The 23,387-nt window shown below is 40.2% G+C and overlaps 1 protein-coding gene across 5 annotated transcripts in view; it reads right to left on the bottom strand.

Moving 5' to 3' along the window:
- Positions 1 to 672: 672 nt before the first annotated feature.
- Positions 673 to 23,387, bottom strand: part of LOC131219258 (uncharacterized) — a 44,996-nt gene continuing 22,281 nt past the window's right edge. For 3 of the 5 annotated variants that reach the window (XM_058214313.1, XM_058214322.1, XM_058214329.1), the window contains exons 8-16: positions 21,519 to 21,620; positions 21,028 to 21,393; positions 20,610 to 20,693; positions 20,286 to 20,444; positions 19,089 to 19,172; positions 8,689 to 8,826; positions 4,995 to 5,107; positions 4,251 to 4,402; positions 673 to 1,012 (exon numbers count right to left, since the gene is read on the bottom strand). In XM_058214313.1, the coding sequence (XP_058070296.1) occupies positions 906 to 1,012; positions 4,251 to 4,402; positions 4,995 to 5,107; positions 8,689 to 8,826; positions 19,089 to 19,172; positions 20,286 to 20,444; positions 20,610 to 20,693; positions 21,028 to 21,393; positions 21,519 to 21,620 (1,305 nt within the window). In that variant the 3' untranslated portion in view covers positions 673 to 905. The remainder of the gene's footprint in view (positions 1,013 to 4,250; positions 4,403 to 4,994; positions 5,108 to 8,688; positions 8,827 to 19,088; positions 19,173 to 20,285; positions 20,445 to 20,609; positions 20,694 to 21,027; positions 21,394 to 21,518; positions 21,621 to 23,387) is intronic. The other 2 variants (XM_058214335.1, XM_058214344.1) reach the window with 2 other exon arrangements.

Raw genomic sequence — 23,387 nt, 5'->3', positions numbered from 1 at the left:
AATGGGTGGTTAGAAGTAAAACAAAATTAGTTCCATAATCATGGATGGGCAAAAAGAACGAATTGAGTGTGCAGAATGGACCACCGGATGCTTCTCCTGTCACAGGGCCAGGGTGGGCTTGGATAGACCTCCATTGCCGGCATCATGACCTTTCCCTCTATGATTCGGCGTGCTTCACTCTACCTGTCCATCAGAAGGCCCCGAATCAAAAGATTAAGATGTCGTACTCCTATCAATGAGAACTCCTAGGAATAGTCTATCAACAGCGGACTACACATATCCATGGTTCCCAAACCTTGGACAAAAATCATCACGACTGAAAACCAGACACCCATGCAATCGTATTCTTACTTGTAGACGAATACGCCCTGGTAAACTACTTTGGGAGAGGAATTATCAGACCCAGAGTATGCATCTTTACAGAGTATCCACTGTTCCATCATGCTGTTGTTTCCCATGATGGATGGGCTTAGCCTGAAAATATCCTTCAACAGCACAATATTTACCTTTCAGTATGCGGCTGACAGTCGGACGGTTGACAAGAGAAATATAATGGTCCACAACTGAATTAGGTGCTAAAAGTGGTCGCTGGAATCATTTGAGTTGGGGAAAATTTTAGAGTCCATCCGCTGGGCCAACCATTTTATCAGGCAATGATTTACCGCCAAAATCATCAGGCAATGATTTAACCATTGAGTGTGGACTGTTGGCCACCTTTTTTACCGGATCAAAAAAAATTCTACAACTGTCATGCATTGGATGAATGGTACAGATCTGTTAAGCATGTTACATTTAAACGGATGGCCTGCACCTTATCTTTCCAAGGTAAAAGAAACATAATTATTTACAAAAGGATTGTGTACAGAGAAGCCATTCTAGGAAATGACTATTTTTTTCCCATCGGTTCATGACTTCTTACAACTCTTAGCGCCCCTTCGGAGCCTCTTCAAAACTGGCAAACGGATCACTTCCCCATCATCCTCTGTCTGTGTCGAACCCTCTCCACTGTCAGCTACAAATCACAAGCACAAGATGTCCATAAGGACAGGTCACAGTAAAACAGGGGCCCACAATGATTCGATTATACAAATAAGTCTAATGTCCTTAATCCCATAGGCACAGACCCATTCTAGAGTTGACATGGTGACCACGGATGACTAAGAATCTAAGCACAATTAATGATGGACTACCAACAATAAGGAACCTGATAAACTCTGATCAAGAAAATTTCCTAGCAGTTGCATTGATTTGGTTATAAAATCGCAGATAGGGTCTCAATTAGGCCTGAGGTCCAAGCTTCAGATTTGGACTATCTGACCATCAGAACAGAATACCTCAAGCATCCAACCAATGTAAATTGCAGATCTAGAACAAACCAATGGTCCAGATTGAACTAGAACATATCCATGGCTGGATGACTGATGAATGCCAAGACAGCAATCCACTTGGGCTGTGACACCTTATATTTCATCAGAGGTGTTTTGGAGCCTCCTTCTCCACAGCCCACAGCATAGACATTCCCATGCAGTTCTGAATTCAAAGACACATGATTGACATGTAAAGGTGTTTGATGCAGTTTGGACTTAGTTCTAGTTTCCCAGTTTTATCCATCTTTTTGTTGCAAGTTGAGATGAAGTAGGAATGATTCTTATTTGGGTCTGTACACTTTTAAAGCATTGGTTTCTTTGCTTCTTATGTAGACTCCTGTAAGCTTAAAAATAGCCGAATCATATGGTTTTCTAGAATCGATAATTATTTTGATTAAGTTTTTCTTTTGTTTGTAATTTTAAAACATACAGTGTTGCTCCTATTTATTTCTTGTGTTGCTTTCATCCCCCTCAAATATGTGTTGATTCTTGATATTACATGCATAGATATGTTTTGTGCATGCAGAGTCCTTGCTATTGGAGTTTTATCAGCCTTGTGATCTATTGAACTTGGGAGATCAGTTTGGAAAGCATCTTCGAAGTAATTTGATTTAAATTCAAGCTCTTCAAATTGATGGAATCAACATGGATGCATGATGGTTTTCTGCCATCTCTTAAATCATGGTGTACATACACAGCATAGATGTACATCAATCTGGACAGTCTCAAATCATGGCCCATTTCAGAAGGAGAGCACTCACAAAAGTACACTGATCCAATGAACTAGACTGCTGAGCTTTTCCAATTGGTAATCCACTTGATGGATGGTTAGGATTGCACTATGGATAGGGGTGTACACGAACTGAGCTAGCTCGGTTAGCTCGCTCGACTCGACTCGAAAAGGCTTGATTCGACTCAGTTCGAAGCTGAGTTCGAGCCGAGTCGAGCTGATTTTTTGAGCTTGAAAATGAATTCGAGCTGAGTTGGAGCAGGCCCCAGCTCGACTCGACTCAACTCGGATCGAATCCAGCTCGAATCGAACTAGTTCGGTGACTCGGTTACTTTGCCATTGATGTTGCTCACCAGCTGTTTGATAAAATGGCTCAACGAAATGTAGCTGGTGGCAAGGAAGGTTTGGCTGGTGGCAAGGAAGGTTTGGTTGGTGGCAAGGAAGGTATGTACATGAAACAAATACCTTTTTTCTTTTTGTTTTTTTTTTTGGTTCTTATGTTACTTAGAAGGTGTTTGAGAAAATACCTGTAAAACCATTGTCCCTGTTTGTAAAACAGTGGGATTTTGAAGTTGCAGTTCAGGTGTTTGTGGAAATGCCTCAATGGCGAACTCAGCTCAATCTTGGCTCGAACTTGGCCCGAGCTGTTGACTGAACCAAGCCGAGCTGGCCAGTCAGGCTTGAGAACCGAGCCAAGCCGAGTTCGAGCTGAGGTCAGGCACTGTTTGAGCCGAGTCAAGCTGAGGCCAGCTCGACTTGGTTCGACTCAATGTACACCCCTAACAATGGATATGCTCCAGGATTGTGGGAAATCAGAATGGGACTGACATGAATGCTACACGCACCATTTAAGAAACAGTGGATAGCATATGTACAAATATGCTATGTTGAAGGATTGAAGAAGTCACACCCTTTTTACATTGTTCCGTTTTTCACAAAGGCATTCTGGATAAACCAAATGCCTTTTGGGTTAAAAAATTAAAATCAAAGTCAAGATTCAACTGTTCATTCAACAGGTCCTTGTACGATAATATCTAATGATACATTTATTACATGAGCCATCAGTTCAAAAGATCTGCTCCTAACAAAAGTCTATGAAACTGGTTTCTAAAATAGTGTCCTGGTCGCATAGATAGCTATCTTTATACAGGTTTTCCCTTCATCAACAGTGAGATAATTAAATATTGTTTCATATTAATATGCTCCACGATGTCAATAAAACGATAAAAAAAAGAAGAAGAAAAGCTAAGAAAAATCCAGATATGAGTTTTAAGTTATTTGAGATGATGCATGTAGCTATTTGTGCCTAGGCCTCAAGCTATACCTATTAATAGCATCATTAGTGTTTCTAAGCTGCCTTTAAAAAAAAAAAAAAAATGACTTGGCACACGTGTTTCTGACAATTGCAGCATCAACATCATCTGAATCAGAGTTGGCGAACTCAAGCTTTCCACGGCTTTCATAAAAGAGACAAAATAGAGCTGTGAAATAAAATAAATAAACAAATATACCCTAGCAAGGGCACAGTTTAGAGAAACCCAAAATGGGATTTGGGCAATGGCAAGAAAAACATAAACCAATTATCAAGAAATTCTTGAAATTCCCATTTGTAGTGTTTGGATGTATGGCTTTTCACGATAAAAACACAGATTTGCTTCCATTACATTGAAATTTAATCAAATGGCTTTACTGGGTTTCTTATATATTCAGACGACGAGACTCAGGAATATGTAAGACTTTACTGGGTTTCTTATATATTCAGACGACAAGACTCACGAATATGTAAGATCTCTGATGGCTAAAAGTATAGAAGCCTAGCTCAGTGGCATTTCTAAGGTACTGAGGTTCCAGTCAATATTCAAAACACTCATTGATCAACTCGAAACTTGGCAAGTTGGTCAACTCAGTTTGGCCATGATCCAACTACCAGGTTCAAGTTCCAACCTTCAGTTTGGCAGAGACTATCAACAATTTATTTGATGTTTAAACGAAAAAAAAATGGTGAGTCAACCAGGCATTGTTTCAGACTTCCAGAAAAATATGTTTAAAATGGAGGATAGTTTGGTATGGCTTTTCAAGACATTCAGTAACTATCCTAGACATAAAGAATAGTTAAAACGTAAAAGTTTTAATGTAAACATTTTGATGCTTACCATCCACCATGTAATCGACCATATGCTCAGGTTTAAGTTGTTCCTTTTTGGAATGACATCCAGAACGCTTTGCAGTGATTGTGACCACCCCACGTCCAACCTGCTCCTCAGGATCTGCACACTTGCCATTAAATGGTGGCATACAGCAAAACCTACACCAAAAGGCCACACACACACACACACAGAGATGGAGAAAAAGCTGCCATGATTAGCAAAGATAATAAGCAAGAAACAGTACTCCTGGATGGGTGGAAGTTAGCAGATGAAAAGGCTTAATTTAGCTCAAATCAAGGATATTGCATTCCAGAAAAAAAAAAATCGAAAATATACCATATAGTTTGCCTCTCATTTCTCATACCAAAAAACAAAAAACCAATATGCATTAGGAAATGGCTTCGAGAAACGAATGTGTGGAAATTTGTGTAGAAAATGGTAAAACTAAAATATATACCATTACAATAAATATTAAAAATTCCTGATTAATAAGGGGCATATTGACAGGTCTAAGCATGCAACAGTAAAAGGACAATTAGAAATAATGACATTATGAAATGACATTCCAAGCATAACGATTTCAGACTGATCTGCTGTAGCACAACATATGTTCCTAGATTCCGCATGCACCCATGAAATAATGTTTCGAAAATTGACAAAGGCACACAAATTAGAAACACACTTTCTACAAACAGGTGACTGCGTGCATGTGTGTGTGTGCGCGCCGTAAGAAAAAGATAGTTCACGAACCATTTTGCAGGCAAGCTCTCCGTGTTGAAATCGCAACTCAATTTCCTCCACTTCCGGCATTGGTCACATTGTACCCACTCATGATCAGGCTTGTAATGTGCATTGCTTTTTTTCTGAATAGCCAAAAGCAACAGGTGCCAGATTAGAAAAAAAAAATTGCTATTAATCAAACACAACCCCAAAACAAAAAAGAAAAAGAAAGAGATAAGAAAAAAAGAAAAAGAAAGATATAAGAAAAAAAAAAAAAGTGTTTGCATGAAGAGGGAAGAGATAGGATACAGTGAACCCAATTGCTCATAATGCATATCCAAAGATATTAGATCATCCCACCAATTTCAACACAAGATAGTTATATATTTAGTTCATACAAACTGAAAATCAGCGAGAATTGACATTTTTTAAAACTAAAATTGTTACTTTAAAATCGGTGAGAATTTACATATTCCAGCAATTTTGACACAATTTCCAGAAGATATATATTAATTTCCATCTCAGGAATATAGATTTCCTTAAAAAGTCCCTAAAACAGATTTCCAGCAATCTAAAACAAGTTCCAGTAACCTCAGGAACTAATGAATTGCAAACAAGAGAAGGCTTCCATCATTATCATCCAATCATTAACTCAACAAATTTTGGCCAGCAAAAAGAGAAGGCTTCAATCAAATCAATAAATTAAGCACCAATGCCCTGACCGGCGGGTACCCAATAGACCCAACCCAATTTTAGCAGGTCTGGTTCCCATTTTTTGGACCTGTTAGGAAATAGTGTCAGGTTTGGGTCTCACATTTTGGACCCGTTTAAAAATTGGGTCTGGTTAGTTTTAGCACTACACTCATATCTATATCCAGACACACACTGCACACACACAGATCATTCTAGCAACAAAATCAGGTTTTTCCTATACTACGAGCACATAAAAGAGCCAGTTTACATACTATGCACATGTGTGCGATCTTATCCGTCCATGGGTGAGCACAACCATGCAAACGCTCTTTATTTGTCCCAAACCCAACTTGAAACCTAGATCCAAAGACTCGACATGTACCCAAACCAATCCGGTCCATGCTTGGGTTTTCAAGAACCAGATGTAGACCCAAAGGGACCTGTACCAGGCAAGATGCCAACTGGTAGAGAGCACTACCAGAACCGACCAGTTGACAAACCTAACTAACAATAAGGTCTCCTAGTAGAGAGCACTGTGTGAACGCGTGCGCGCGGTTGCGTGTGCATGCCGTGTGTGTCTGAAGCCTTCTAAGAACTTTGCATATGCAAGCTACTTTCATGACATCTATGGGCCTTTGCGTGAGTGCATCTGAAGCCTTCTAAAGACTCTGCATATGCAAGCTATTTTCTTGGAATCTATGGGCCAATGCCTATTGTTGAGTGCAAAATGGATCCAATGTCAAATTTAGCATTCTAGCCATGCCGCACAACATACATGCCCATATTCACCTACGCATCGACATTCTTTAAAGTTCCAATAAAATTTGGACAGGCCCTATTGCTCCTAGCCATATGCCCTACCATGGTGCTAACCCTCGTCTACACAATTACCAGCCTTGTGCAGCTACACAGGGCTGCATCGACATGCTCACCTATCCCACCAACAAACTCTTTGACAACCAAAAGCTAGAAGATCAACATCATAGATTATTGGATTCCTGTCATGTTGGGTATGTTCAGATACAATTCGTACAGGTTAGTGCTCATAGCCCTGTACCACCACACTGGGATAGCTTTCGTGCTTATAGATATGCACGATGAGGTTAGCAGTCATTGAGGCAGTATTCACGTGATTTAGGCAAGGCCTATCTCCTGGTAATGATGTGGCCTATACGGAGTCAGATTAGGAGTTACTGAACTAAGTTAATACTTAAGAACTTCAGGTGGAATCTGCAATAGTAGACTCAAGGTATGCCTAGTAATGTCTATTTTGTGGTGTAGGTGAGCAGCCACGTGCTAGGAAAGCAGCTTAGTAGAGCACGGTCCATGCTAAGAGCGCTTCTCAATCGCGCAACACGCACACCACATTCGAACCATGCATCACACTTTGTACCTTTGATTGTGCTATGGGGGCTCCCCTCTAGACCGTCCAATGCATGCTCCATGTTGGACCGCACAACATGCTACCACATACGCGCGTTCCCTTCTTGTTGCACCTCATATTTGTGCTCCCCCTTCAACCGCGCATTCCACATCTCCTCTTTGTTGGGTTTCAACATCTGCTCTTCCTCTCTATGGTGCTTAAAAGGAGGGGGGAGAAAATGAGAAGAAATAATCATAGTGGGCTCATCCACTTGGATTTAACTAGGACCGTGTTGTCGGCATACAATCTTTACCGTTAGATAGCAGAGGTGAATAGGCTTGTTTTCTAGCATGTGGTTGATTTGAGGAGACGCTAAGTTGTGTTTCGGTTCCTTGAATTGGTTGTGTTCCCCCACCCTTGATTTTGTACAAGGCCTCCCATGCTACGTATGTACCATAGACTCCAACCATTAGATGCTTCAAGGTCCCCCAAAATATTAGGCCCATAAGTAATTCAGGTGGGACACGCCAAGGGAAAGAGTTGGGAGGAGGGATGCCTATCCCTAATTTTTTTATGGGGCCCACCGTGCCGTGTATGTGGTATCTGGACCATTCAGCCCCTTCATTTGCACTGGACTTCCTCCCTCTGTGTGTGTGTGTGTGTGTGTGTGTTCATAGTGTAAAACAATAAATTTTGTTAAGGAACACAATGACAATAACAGGAAAAGCGACAATAATAGTAAAATAATGACAATTTCGAAATATAACAACAGATGCATATGCATGTCTCAGTTTCAGGCGAACCAATTCCTCTTTCTTCAACAACTTGTTTATGTCTAACAACTTCCAAATTCCATGGCTATATCAGCAAGATGGAAGTAACAGTTGGCAGCGAGCAGGGCTGAGCTGAATTTGGACTTCGACTTCGAGGCTTTGCCCACTATTGGCATGGCCTAGGCTAGGTTTTTAGGCCCATCAATCAGGCCCAAGCTGGAATTCGGGCCTGGGTCATAAATGATCCAAAGCGGCACCTAAGTTTGACAACTCTCTGTTGAGCCCATCTAGGCCTGCAATTTGGGCTGGTCAGAACCCGAGCACAGCTAGCCAAACCTTAATTTAACTTGTGTTGGGTAAGGTGGGCTTAGATTAAAGTTGGGCTCAGTTTGATGTTTGTAACCTGATTTAGATTCAGCTATGGTTCAGATTGATGCATGACCTGGCCAATATGCATACTCAATCCAATCTAGAAGAGTTTGGGTCATCCATGATGGGTATCTTCATATTAATGGTCTTTTAGAATCCATTACCCAATTAAAAAAATTCAGGTCAGGTGGGTAGTATGAAAAGATGTCAGGCCAGAATTGATGGGTCAGGTTTGGATTGACAACTTTGTTCAGTTGGGTTCAGTTGACCCCAACCAGAACAAATTTGCAACTCTAAGGCTAGGCTGTTTATGATCATAATGGATCAGTATTCGGCTCAAATGCCCCATTCAATTAATGGTGGTCCGGTCGAGGCAAGACTCAGATAATCAGTTAAAAGACAGATTGATACCCCCGCTTAACGGAGCCTGAATCTACCCATTTCCAACCATAGCAAGGTAGACGGTACCATTATAAAGTAGGAGATGGTCAAATGACAACAACGACAGAGGAACTGTGTAAAATACCAAGTGAAGCGTATCAAAATGAGCATCCCAGTATTCATCTGATCTATCACCCAACCACTTCTCCAGCTCAGCATATTGTTCACAATCTTGGAAACCTTGCTTATTGCTATGTACCCATACACGCCCATTCCTGTCATTCTGCACCAGGCACAAGAAGAAAAAGCAATTCTTATTCTCTGTGAAGCACATATCAATCTCTGTTAAAAAAAATCATTAAAAAAAATAATAATAATCGTATAAATGTCTAAAGCTCCATATATTTCGAAAGATAAGCAAAAAATCTCTCTCTTTTTTTTTTTTTCAGGAAAATTTGAATTAAGCTTGACCTATTTAAAGTACAAAAAAAAAAAGAAAAAGAAAAAAAAAAAGGAACTTTTGAGGCCAGTTAAGAATGGGCATTAGTCATCGTGACCAATTGATAGAATGAAGAGAAAGGTAGAAAATTTTAGTGCAGTGGGATCAATTTATATAAGGATTACTTGGAAATGGACATGTGATCAACCGAGAATGATACTTCATTAGTCGATTATTTGATCACATTACTACTCATGAACATCATCATCATCTAAAACCTTATCCCAACTAATTGAGGTCTGCTACATGAACATTGTTCTGCATCCTTTTGGGCCTTCCCCTTTCCCTTTTAGAGCCGTCAACTTGAACCAACTAGCTCCTTATAATTGTTGCAGTACTTGGTCTCTATTGCACACGGTCTCCATTGAACATGGCCAAGCCATCTAAATCTACTTCCCATATCTTATTAATTACTTGGTGCTACTCCTAAATTCCTTCGAATGCATTCTTTTTCAGTTCTATCTTTTCTTGTCTTGCCAGTCATCCATCTCAACATCGTCATATCAGCTACACTCGTCCTATGAGTATGTTATTCCTTGACTGACCAACATTTTGTCCCATAAAGCATGACCAATCTTATGGCTATCTTATAAAATCTCCCCTTCAGTTTGATTGGCATGTGACGATCAGATAAAATTCCAAGGGCACGCTACTTGTGAATGTAGAAATTCCTAGTGTTAGTGTTGTGCACTGAAAAGGCATGCTGATCTTAACCATTGATCATGATGACCATAGGTCTTGTGTGGACATGATATTAATGCCATAATTACTATACGTGTTTACTCTAAATTGTACATCTACTGATGGGTTACATAGAGGGATTATCCGGTTGTCTTTAGGCACATTAGAGTGGACAAAACAACCGTTCCCTAGGGGAGTGTTGTGGACCATGGATCTCGTCTAGAACGTCCATGACCATTTATGCAGGTTTGGGCCACCTGCGGCAGTAGGTGGGCAGCCAATGTGAAAAGACCAATGATGAGTCAGGATGGCGGTCTTCACCATCGGGCACAACGACGACTGTCAAGTTGGTGCATTTAGCTACCTCACATAGGAGTGAATGTTCATGGATATGGGATCTTGATACCAGATTCTCTGGACACTTGCATTGGAGCGCTTCAAGTCTTTGGATCAGGAGGCCCATCATGTCCAATCATGATCGCCTTATGTACCAGCTGACTAATCTTTCAACCTTACGTATGGGGAGTTCAAGCTCCTAGTGTAATGTACTTGGGCCCTCACGAGTAGTGACTCATATGTGGGTGTGGTTGGGTGCATGCTTTGTGATACGGTTGAGATCCATATGATCCCACAGGATCCACTAGTTGCCTAGGAACACTTTTTGTTTGCTTAGATTATAGAGATTAGACCATTCTTCAAGTTATTTTTAGTTGCACCCAACATTGAAATGGTTTTTACATCTTTTCAACCGTTGAACTTTTACATTGATTGTTAAAAAAGTTTTAATCGCACTTGATGGTAATCCGATGGCAAGATCTTGTGGTCCACCCATTAATTTGCATAGGTATCGGATCAAGGGAGGATGGTCATGGATGGTGGAGGGATTGTGTCAATTTGGTACAAGGAGCAAGTATGAATCCTTAGTGGGGGGTTAGGGGACTAGGGACTTGACTCAATATAGATCGTCAACCCTTTGGAAAGGAGTTTGTTTAGTGAAAGCAGCTTTCTTACAAGGTGTGGGGTTCTCCATTGGTAAGATTGAAAAAACAAAAAAATAAATAAATCATATTTTGGGAAGATGCGTGGGTGGACTCTTCTGCCCTAAAAGAGTTGTTTCCCTCCATCTTCAGTTTAGCGTTAGATCCCTCCATTTTGGTGGAGAAATGGATTTTCTCGTATTGGAGGGGCGATAGTGTGGGATCCCCTGTGTACGCATCTCCTTCGAGATGACAAGGTGGAAGAGTATGTTAATCTGTTGGAGCGCATTCAAGTTATTGTCTCGGATGTTTTTGAACCAAATAAGATGGTGTGGAGAATCAATAAGATTGGCGATTTTCAACCAAATCATTCTACTCGCTTTTAGGTGATGCTGATTCTCAAAGAGACGTGGGGCACTCACTTTGTGTGGTCCTATTGTGTTCCCCCCGGGATTGTAGCATTTGAGTAGCTTGTCGAAAGAAAGAGTCTTTAACGTGGATAATCTAAGGAAAAGAGGAATGGTGCTTCCTAGTGTGTGTATTATGTTTATGTGTATGCAAAATGAAGAGACGATGGACCACCTTATTGTTCATTACACCCTGTTAGGTCCAATATGGGCTGATATCTTGGGTCAATTTCATTTGTTGTGGAGCCACCCAAGCTCGGTAGACCATTGCTTGCTTGCATGGCATGAAGTCAACTTTAGCCATCCAAAGAAATCTCTTTGAAGAATGGCTTTACTAATGCTTTGGTGGGCAGCATGGGAAGAAAGAAATGCGAGGTGTTTTAATAATACCAACAAATCAATGGAAGGCATCTCCCATAGAATCAAATTACTAATTATAGAATGGGCTTCTTCGGTTTCCAAGCTTAAGGGTAGCAATATGGAGTTTCCTGGGATGTAGCATGGTCGCCACCTCGGCGTCCCTTTCTACTTGTTGTTGTTTCTTGCTTGCATTGTTTTAATAAAAGTTCGTTATCTTTCCAAAAAAAAAAAAAAGGAGAAGAAAGAAGTCTCACAGGATGAGGTGTACTGTAACAGATGCACCTCATGAAACCCCAAGTCCTTGTATGTAGATTCTATCATATTGAGAGAGAGCACCTAGCAAAAGAAGGATCTTAGATGTCCCTACCCCTGGGTGTCACTAGAGAGAAGATATAGGGGGAGAGATCTTCTCTCCCTTCTTCCACATCCACATGTCCACATGTGTGGGGTTCACTGTGTGGACAACTCTCATTGCGCACGCCCTAACCTTGCTCTAGGTGTGTGTGTGTTGGCTCTTTGCTTTCTCCTTCATTTGAAATATATCGAGGATAGATCTTTACTAGAGAATCGGTCTCAACAATATCCATGGACCAAAAACATCAGTTTTGAATGAATTCTACATAGGGATCCTAAAAATAATTAAAATATAATATTTTTTGAAACTTTAAATTCCGCAGTATTTCTAAAAACTCTAACACTAAATTCCTGTTTTCCCTACTAATTTTTTGCCTACAAATGTGTTTATATTGACCTTAATTGCTAAATATACTTATTAATCAATTAGCAAAAGGGGCATAAATGATGAACTTGCCAATTTAAAAATAAATAAATAAATTCCCTTATAAACGAAGTTGGGAAACGAAAGGCCCATTTTTTAGGCAATGATATGATGGGTATGATATTTGGGGGAAAAAATGATGGTTAAGAGGGATGACCAACCAAAGATAGACTCCACATGATTAAAGGTCTATTTTTTTATGACGTCAGGGTGCCCTCACCCCATTTTAAGGCAAGACTATAATCAATTTGGAACATCAAGTTTCCGAACTATTGCTTAGATGTTAGCATCATCCAGTCAAAGTATTTCTTTTAAGTACTGAGCAATCCAGTCAAAGTATTTCTTTCAAGTACTGAGAAATCAAAGGTAGACCCCACATGATAAATAATAATCAAATAATTTTCCTAGCATAATAAATATGGATCATCCTAATGCAAGGGCATTTCACACCGAGCTCGAGTGGGATAGCCTGTGGGATGCAGGGACACACTCGGGATGGGTGACCCATGTGATTTGGGGCCCACGGGGAGGTCTCGTGTTCGAGACTTCTCACCGAGGGTGATTGATGCAAGGGCATTTCACACCGAGCTCGAGTGGGGTAGCCGTGGGATACGGGGACACACTCGGGGTGGGCGGCCCATGTGATTTGGGGCCCACGAGGGGAGTTCGGCCGAGGTCCTAACCCATGAGATGTGGGACCTAGACTATGAGATAAAGGGATTAATTCACCATACTCTAACAGTTCGAGCTTTTAGAGCAAGTAGTTAATTGTCCTGCATCACATCCACTTCCCAACCAATGCTTAATTGTTAGGGTCATCCAATCAAAGTGAATTCTTGCGATGAATTTAAAAAAAAAATAACGGTGGGCCTGCATAATAGAGGTAAACAATCACATACAAGATCAATTTCTGGTCGGGTAGAAAGGCTTCTGCATAATCTCTTTCGGATTGAGCCAACATCCGTTACAATCGTTCATTCCATTTAAAGAATCTCCATCCATAACCGTACGTGAGATTTTCTTCTCATACAGCTCCTCCATTCTGTGCATGGTAATAAGGCGAATAATCAATGGAACACGAAAAGATCGAAATATTCTTATTATGAACTAACAAGGGCTAGTGTTTTTAAAAGAGATCTCTAGTTTAAAATGGACCATCCATTTTCTTACAATTGATGTCATGGTTAGGATATGTTTATCGATTTTTTGTAGGATGTAATAAAAGGTGAGATTTGTGTCATGGATGATCATAAATTAACAACTAGACCATTATAATCACCACGGTCATCGGTTTCTTCCAGAGATATCGGTTTTCCCCTTTGTTTCTTTCTAAAGACGCCTTGGGGCTTCAATGGAGCTTGGTGGTTTCCATGAATCCTGGCTTCTCGCTCCAAGATCTCCAAACATGGTTCGGTTTTTTACTGCAATCTTCAACCTAACAATCTTATCATCCACTATCTTGATCTAATTTTTGTTTGGGTTTCCTTATGTCCATTAGAAGACCTCGATAAAATCATCTTCACAGCTCAGATTCCCCGTGTTGGTCTGGTGGCCTCCATTGTTAGACGGTCAGACTAGGGTCGCCTTTTGGTTGCTCTAATGTTTGGTTCCTCATTTTGGGCATCCCATTAGAACTTTGGTCATTCGAATTCTTTAGGTCTTTGGGGTCTTGATTAGGTGAGATTAAGATCATAGATGAATCTTCTAATATATGAGAAGAATTCCGCAAGGTAAGAATCCTCATCTGGGTCGGCAATGTCACCAAAATTCCAGCAGCTATGAACGTCTCGGTGTGGAAGACTTTCGTAGACATTAGGGTTCTTCAAGAAGGTTCTGTGGAGCACCAGATGTGGCTTATAGTCGAGGCGAGGCAAATTCGTAGGTTTAATTCCTGCTCCGGTTGTCGGAGTGAGAATGGCCATTTCCAGATTCCTCTTCTTGCTCTGGAGTCTTGTAGACCAAAGGGACATGACAGGTATGCAAGTGAACCTTGATCGATTGCTAGCACTCGTGCACAGGGGGGCAGGTCATGTGGAAGTCGTGATTTGGAACAATCCCCCCTCTGAAGTTAGCATCTGCCATCGCCCCCCTCAAATCTCACCCCCTAGTGGGGACCCTAAGCATTGGATGGTCGAGATTGGCCCCGGATGTGCATCAATCCTCGTTGTTGCTCCTTCTCGTCAATTTCTCACCCATCAAGATAGTTCCTCTTATGGGACTATTCCTTTTATAGACGTTGGCTCCTTGGCCATGCAATTGGTTGCTTCGACTTTAATGTTGTCCTCGAGTGCAATTAATCCTGATGATAGCATTTCGCCCCTTTCTCTAAGAGACAGAAAAGCACCCATTTCAACATCAAAGAGGCCTCTATGAGCACATTGTTGTACGCAGTTTTCAATTTGTCGTTGCTAATATTGATAATATCTCAATATTATCGTTACTGCAACACGTGCGATATCAAGACCACAATCTTTCGTTTCATTTCCAGTTGTTAATGATTTTTTGGCAAAATATCATGAGCTGCTGATATTTTGCAATATTGACGGATGCTTGGATGAATGATTGAATGGTTAAATGGAAACTTACTGTGTATACATTCTTTTTGCAAACTTTTTATTTATAACTATGCAAATGTTTATTTTTTGCATCTCTTTAAGTTTTACTGAAAATTCTACCATTTTTTCCATGTTTTCCCGCATTTCTGGTTATCAACGATATTATTGTGGATGTCGATATGGTTTCCATATCCCCGGCCAGCGAAACTTATAGTGATACCGAGACTTCGAACGCTACTTCGAGGAATCTTTGATCCACCAACCCCAAGGGCCAGTTCTGATCCTTGCCAAAACCTTTCTCCATATGCTTTTATCCTCCAAAGCGAACTGCCATAGCCGCCCCCAATAAAGGCTTACCTCTTCCCATCTCAAGAGATGGAACTTTTTCCTTTGCTCTTTCCCCTCCATAGGAAGTCATGTCAAAGTTTTTCCAGCTTGTCCAACACCGATCTTGGGCATTTGAATAATTACATGTGGTATAGAGGCATGTTGGTGAACGTTGCTTTGATCGACGTCAAATGACCACCCAAGGATAGATGATAGTTCTTCTAGAAAGAGAGTTTCCTCTCAATGCATTCTTTGATTGGGTCACATAGATACTGTGCCAGTTTCCCTATACATAAAGGCAACCCAAGATATGTAGAAGGGAAGGATCCTACTTCGCAGCCAAAAAGATCTGCGCATGATACAACAATTTTCTGCAGATTGTCTATCGTATCTTTACTTGCATCATAGAAAAGGATGGTGCCATTTGCAAACTAGAGACGAGCAATTGTTATTCTTGACTCGCCAGTTTTAAATCCCCAAATTAGACCCACTTTTTGGCCTTTGATGAGCATCTTGCGGAAAATGTTAAGCATTTTGATCAATGATTCACTTTCTAGTCTCCCTTTACACTACATGTCATTCTTTTGATGTCCAAAATCTGTTAATCTAAAGATTGACAAGCTTTGTAGAAACTTTATTTGGCAAGAAAGATCCAAGTTTGGGAATTTTCACCTTCTTAATTTAGTTGTAAATGAGATTTGCAAACCTTTTTCTAGAGGGCAGGGCAGGTATAAAACATCTTGACCTTGTTAATTCTGCGTCATTGGTCAAGTGAATTTGGCATTTTGCAGAGATCTTCTATGGAAATCTGTGATTAAGGTTAAGTATGGTGTGGAGATTGAGGATTGGAGGACGGACTAAAAAGTCCTACAATTATAAGGTTTCTGCCCTGCGAAAGGAGATCGAGAAAATGACTAACCACATTTCGAAAACACTTCTTTCTCATGGGTAATTGTAGAAGGATTAAATTTTGGGTGGATGGTGCAGGGACCCACCTCTTCAGGTCTCCTTCCCCTTGTTGGCTAGCCTTTACCCTAATCTTGATATTTCGATCATTGATTGCTTCTCATTTAGTGGTCAGAGTGGGATGTGAACACCTCCATTCAGCAGGAATTTAAAAGACGACCAAATCGACGAGTTTTTAGCTCTCCTTTCTCGTATGCAAGGCTACTTAGTGGACCCAAAGGTTGTTGATTCATTAGTTTGGAGCCACAAAAGGTTTAGAGCTTTCTTGGATAGGTCTCTTCTTCATATCCTATCCTCCTCGGAGTCCTCAACTTCTCTGAGCTGCACGAGCTTGCTTTGGTCTTACGGTGCCTCCATGAAGATCGTTGCCTTTGCTTGGCTGGTTAGCAAAGGTCAGATTCTCACCATCGACAATCTTTAAAAGAGAGGTCTTATCCTTCCAAATGTGTGATTCCTCTGTCTCACGGACGCAAAATTAGTAGAGCACTTGTTTCTCCACTGCCCTTTCTCCCCCACTGTTTGGAATGGTGTTCTCTAGCAAGCAGAGGTGTCTTAGGTGATGTCCAGCTCCATTAAAGGCCACCTCAGATCTTGGAATGTTGGGGATGGAGGGAAACTTGGTAAGAGGAGAAGGAAGCCTGCACTTCTGGTAGTTTTGTAGGCTATCTAGTCCGAGAGAAATAGTCGATGTTTCATTAACAAGAAGGCTTCAGCTTGGGGGTTCTTTGTTAAGCAGTTAATTCATCAAGGAGTGGGCTCTTTGATTATATGGGTTGTCTTGATCCTGCTAGCTTTTGTGTTTTAATTTTCTTATTGTTGTTATGCGTCTTTTTATTTTCTCGTTGGATGTTGCCTAATAATATTATTCATCTTTTTTTTAAAATTATCTATTATACTTGATTGATGGGGACATCGCGCGCATGCACGCCGCCCCCCCCCCCCCCCCCCCAAAACGTACATACGCACGGAGGGCCCCACTGTCGATCTGGCTCGATAACGACGTCCATGGAGGGCCTCCTGGTTAGAAGATGGAGTTTTGGTTCAAAAGAGTGGGCCCGATAGTCAAGTAAAGCCCATCATGGGATCTCATGATTATGGCCCACTAATCGAATTAAGTTCATATTTTAGGTTTTGCTTATTTATGTTATTTAGAACGTCATGAACACTTTAGATTTCTTTGATTAGTTTTTATTTTGGTTTACTTCATCGCCAAGTAATAGGTTGCGCATAAGGCGCGAGTTTTGGGGTATAAGGTTTTCTTATAAATAGGCACCCCGTGTAGTTCTTTTGATTCATTGAAGAAATAAAAATTCCTGCGTTTTTTTTTTTTCTACTCTTTGAGTTTTGAGTTGTGGAAAAATTCAAGTGGGTGTGAAGCCCTCCTTTTTCGAAGGGTTAACTACTGTGGTGCGAAGCCATGCCTATCCCAATCCGCCCTTACCATCTTCCATCCATATCTCTCGCCTTCTACAACCATCCTTGCTTCGAATCCATCATTTTTTGCAGCAGATCTTCTCCCTACAGCCAGTTTCCATAATCTGTCCTTACAGGAGGGCTGGAACTTCGACGGAGCACCACGCCCAGGCCGTTCGTCAGATCGACGTAAGATTTTGGGGTTTTGAAGCTCAGGTCTGGCCGACCAGACCCAAGAGAGCTCTTTTGGAATTCGTGGGCCCCATGTACGTGCGGCCAGCCATCAGCGCACGTGTGTCAGCGCCACCCCCCCTGCTGTCCACACACGCGAGTTGGTTCCAGGTTCTTTTCTCCTCTCTTTCACTCCTCTCTCATTTGATTTCCCTAACCCTAACCCTAGATTAGCCTAAAACCCCAATTTCTACCCCTTTTCTCACCATAGGGTTCCTTGAATTGAAATTGGTGAATCCCTTGGATTAGGGGTTGGTTATTGTGCATGTGTGGATGATTTCTATTTCCTTTTAAGCATTGTTTGGTCCATAATTTTATTGATCCAGTCCTAGCCCGTGTAGGCTGGACCCGCACAGATTCCCCTTGTTTGAATGTTTGGACTTTTGTGTGGGATGTGGAATTTTTATGTTATTGTTTCTGAATTAGTATGATCTAAGCTTGAAATCTTGCATATCATATTTAAATTTCATGTCCTACATCATTGATCAATACATCATACATTTCCCTAGTCATCGAACAAATGATTAGAATCATCCAATCAAAGTGGCTTTTAAGAAGGATGAGCAATAAATGGTGGGCCCACATGACGGACGTTCCAAACCATTTACAAGGGATGGATGATCCAAAGGTTGGCCCATATGATGAACATTAGTCAGACATTTTAATGGTAAAACAAATAGAGATCATCCATTTCAACACCCGGTCAAGGGTTCAAGTATCCATAGGTGGTGAAATTCCACTATGGCATGAGTGTGTGGGGGTGTGTGTGCATGTAAAAAAAAATTTAAAAATAGAGATCATCCATTTCACAACCATAAACCAGATACTTGGGATCATACAATCAAATTCATTTTTTAGGAGAGTGGCGATAGAAGGAGGAGCAGATGATGGAAAGTCCATATCACTAACGGGACCCGTTCTAATATGACAAATATGGACTATCCATTTCCTATCCATCGACTAGATGGTTTGGATCATCATAATAGAGTGGTTTTTCATAAGGGTAATCAGAGGTGAGCCTCACATCATAGCAAGTCCGCATAAATGGCTGGAACTATTTTAGTATAAATCAATAGGGACCGTCCATTCTGAGATGGATGGGCAATCAAAGGTAAGCCTCTCTCTCTCTCTCTCTCTCTCTCACACACACACACATATGGACCATATGGTATTCTACCAACATGGTTGTGCATAAGCAAAAGTCTTGAGTTAAGCTGAACAACACATGACATTATTGAGAAATTCAAAGCATCTCAAGTCAATAGACAACAAATAGCCCTTTAGAGATATCCTCATAGACAGATTATCAAAGGACAAAACAGCTAATTTTATATTTCTGCAGAACCTGTACCATTATATCTGTAACGTCTATGACCCCAATTATGCCTCGGCCCATGTCTGCATTGTGGACCATGCCTCCCACTCTCTTGTAAGCCTATCCAAAAAAAAAAAGGCCCAAAAATCAGGACCTAAAACAGTTTATTGAAATAAGGATATTGTAATCTTTAAAATTACAGGCAAGGAATGAAACATAAAAGAAGAAATACTTTCTATAGTAACTAACTAATATAAATAATCAAAGTTGGATTTCCATTTTAGGCCTTGCATATTGCTAAGACAACACAATTCCAGGAATAAATACGACATAGCAGCATTTTCTAACAGTTCAATGAGAGAGAAGACATCAATGAATGTTCTTCTTCCTTTTTCTTCTTTTTCTTTTTCTTTTCTTTTCTTTTCTTTTTCTTTTTTAAAACTGATCAGCCCCCTACTCTTATGCCTTATTGGCTTAAACAAATTAATAGAAAATTCAACTCAGAGAAGAAAATAAAAGCCTCTAAGAAATATAAAAGCACCCATTCCATGGTTGGAAAGATGCTTCTCAAAGAAAGATGAAAATGAACCAAGATTTAAACAGAATAAGAGAAAGGATAGTGTTCTGTCAAGCAGCATGACAAAAACAATATAAGGTAGATCTGCCCATTACTCGTGAAAGAAGATTCAAAAAATCTAAATTAAACTTCAAAACTCCTTAAAAGTAGCAAAAGAATGGCCCAAAAAAGATCTGATCAGTTTTATGTAGGACATAAATCAGTACAGAGACATGATAATCAAACAAGTCACTATCGATAAAAGAAAGGAATCAACCAAGTCAGTAAAACTGATCAGCCCCCTACTCTTATGCCTTATTGGCTTAAACAAATTAATAGAAAATTCAACTCAGAGAAGAAAATAAAAGCCTCTAAGAAATATAAAAGCACCCTTTCCGTAGTTGGAATGATGCTTCTCAAAGAAAGATGAAAATGAACCAAGTTTTAAACAGAATAAGAGAAAGGATAGTGTTGTGTCAAGCAGCATGACAAAAACAATATAAGGTAGATCAGCCAATTACCCGTGAAAGAAGATTCAAAAAATCTATATTAAACTTCAAAACTCCTTATAAGTAGCAAAAGAATGGCCCAAAAAAGATCTGCTGTTGAACAAATGTGTACTTTTCCCACAAGTAGAGGTTTTAAATGTTTGTGCTAGATCACACCATGAAGTTTACCTCAATCAAACGGCCATGCCAATACAAGAAAATTCCGCAATTCACCCTCTCCCACTCTATTTGACTGTAGCCCAAAATCAATCTAACAGCTTTACCCATGATTTTGCCATTCACTATAGCAGTCCGGTTCAGGGACTTTGCCAATGGTCGACTTTTTACCTATCAGAAGAATTGAGCAAGCATATAAAATCCATAGCTATGCACTCCTTGCAGTAGACTAGTTTTCTCTTTCTTATTAATGAAACATTTACCGATAGAAAATTTCTGAGCAAAATATTATATGAGGAAGAAGAAGAAGAAGAAGAAGAAGAAGCATGCAATTACCAATGATCCTTGGACAAATATCATCATACGAGGATCTAAGAAAATAACTTCAAAATAAGCTTGAAGTGAATAGTCCAGAGGAACCTGAGAAGCCATGTAAATAGAGATACACATAAATGGTTATAGAATGATGACTTGTTAAAGACTTCAGCGCAAATACACCAAGCCACCCAAATAACTTGAGTGGTGGACAAGCATATCACTCATCAATACAGGCATGCATAGATGCAAGCACAAATGCCACATGTAATAGCCAAGTTGGCAAGCATCTAACAACGTAAGTATGCATGGTTGCATATGCATTCACTTGAAGGATGATTAAATAGCTTGACCAAAGTTGCAGAACCCACAAGACCAAAACAAATTACCACAAAATTATATAATGCTATAGATTCAGCCTAGACAAGAGAATTGTCACCTTCAGCAAACAAGACATAGCATGGGTAACAACAATAGGACCAACCTGCTTGCTAATTTGTCCGGGGCGTGACCTAATCCGCTCAGAACGAATAACTATATCACCCTGCTTCTGATTTGGAGAACTCTGATCTGTCCACTTCATACTATACTTCAAACCCCATCTATCCAAATTCCATATGTATATTTGTGTGCCAGTATGTTCCCCAAACAATCCTAATTTCTCACCAATAAAATACTCATTGAATGGTGAAAATTCCTTTATGGCTTTCAAATGAGCATTTGCTGATGCTTCAGAGTTGATAGTTGTGTCCACCTCCATAAAATTTTTCCGTCTGCAGTAGCTTACAATAGGAATCTCAATATTCTGCAGTAATGTACACATGTATAGTCACTTGTTATGAAATGGAAAACTTGGAAAGAAAGACCTGGTTAAGTGACAACAGAACAATATAGCAGAAATTACAGAGGAACCCGTTCATGCCGGATTACATCTTTGTCTTCATTGAAAGTTTGCGACAGTAAGGCTACGGATCTAGAGTGGGAAGTTTGGGTGAGAACAATGGCATCCTGTCCAAGCCTCATAGCTCCAGTCTGTGAAGATATAATGACTAAAATCAACACAAATCATGAGGAACAGATCGCCAGAACAACTGAATCAGGTTGGAAAAGTCACTTCCTTCTTTCACCATAAAACATTGCTAAAAATACTAAACAGATAAAATAATATAACAAATTTTCAGAAGCTGAATGTAATTTGCTATTAAAATCATGATGCAAATAACATCATATAAGCCTCTCCCCCCAGAAATTTTGGGCCGGCTTTTAAATAGTAGATTGGCAAAAGTTCTACGATCAGCTGCTCAACAGAAAATCAACTTCCTCTTTAACATATGCATACAAGTCAAAAGTTCTGTGTGGATGTGTGAAAGCAAATATCGCAAAATGTGCATAAAAGACGTGGCATCTTCCATGTGGTTTTGTGGAGTACATTATCAATAGAAATATTTATGCAAATATTCTGAAGAGGTATTGACATATAGCACCCTCAATGCAAACAAGTCAAATAACCCCCTTTTCGTATTCCCAAATAAACACTGTTGTTTTCCATATACAGTAAAAACCCAACCTGTGGCTAACATCGGCTGGCAAACCATACAGAATTGTGACAGAACCATTCATGATGATGAAGATGATGATCAATCATCATCATCTAAGCCTCATCCTAGTTAATTGGGGTCGGCTACATGAATCATGTTCCGCCATTCCACTCTATCGATGCCTATGGCCATACCTTCATTTAGGCAACATGTCATCAAGTATTTTCTTACTGCACATGACCAAACCATCAAAGTCTACTTTCCCTCATCTTATTATCTATCGGTGCTACTCCTAAGCTCCCTCGAGCGCTTTCATTTCTAATTATATCCTTCCTTGTCTTGCCACTCATCCATCTCAACATCCTCATTCAGCTACACTAATCCCACAAACATGTTATTCCATAACTGTCCAACATTCCATACCATAATGCATGGCTGGTCCTATAGCTATCCTATAAAAGTTCCCTTTCAGTTTAAGTGGTACAGGATGATAACATAAAACTCCAGCTGCACATCTCCATTTCTTCCACACAGCTTGAATTCTATGGGCAACATCCTTTTCAATCTCTCCACTGATGAATTATTGACCCAAGGTATCAAAAGTGGTCATTTTAGGAAGCATCTAGGTCAGCAATCTTAACCAACCATGGTTACTTTTCGACCCGATGTATCGAAAGTGGTCATCGTAATAAACTTTTTTTCGTCTAAAAAGATCTTTTTACCCTTGTGCTATATAAAGACAAGAAAATTGACTTTTGTTTTTTTTTTAAAGGCAACAAACTGAAAAATGCATTAAAAAAGGAAAGAGGATACAAAGGAAAGAAAAAGAGAGAAGCAAACAGAAAAAGAGGCGAAACTGCTGAGATAGCAAAAGAGCCCTAGCTACCTAAAAAGCTAAAATCAAAATTTAACAAATCCTGAACATTAACAGCCCATTCGATAACTACCTTCTTCGCCCTAGAACCCACAGATGTAACAGAGGAAGGATTATCGTTGAAACATCTCTCATTCCTTTCAGTCCAAATAGCCCACCAAATGGCAAGGATTGCCATGCGCCAAATGATGGATTTGAGCTTCCCAAGCTTAAGGCCATTCCAAGAGGATAGGAACTCGGCAGCAGATTCAAAGGCGCACCAAGAAACCGAAAACCTCTGACAGAGATCAATCCAAATAGGCAAAAAGAAAGAGCAATGAACCAGCAGATGATTAACAAATTCAGCCTCCCGCATACAACACAAACAAATATTTACGATCTGCATGC

The sequence above is a fragment of the Magnolia sinica genome, chromosome 1 (genome assembly GCF_029962835.1).
Source record: "Magnolia sinica isolate HGM2019 chromosome 1, MsV1, whole genome shotgun sequence".
NCBI lineage: Eukaryota > Viridiplantae > Streptophyta > Magnoliopsida > Magnoliales > Magnoliaceae > Magnolia > Magnolia sinica.
The sequence above is the reverse complement of the archived record's forward strand: the minus strand, read 5'-3'. Positions and strand labels throughout refer to the sequence as shown.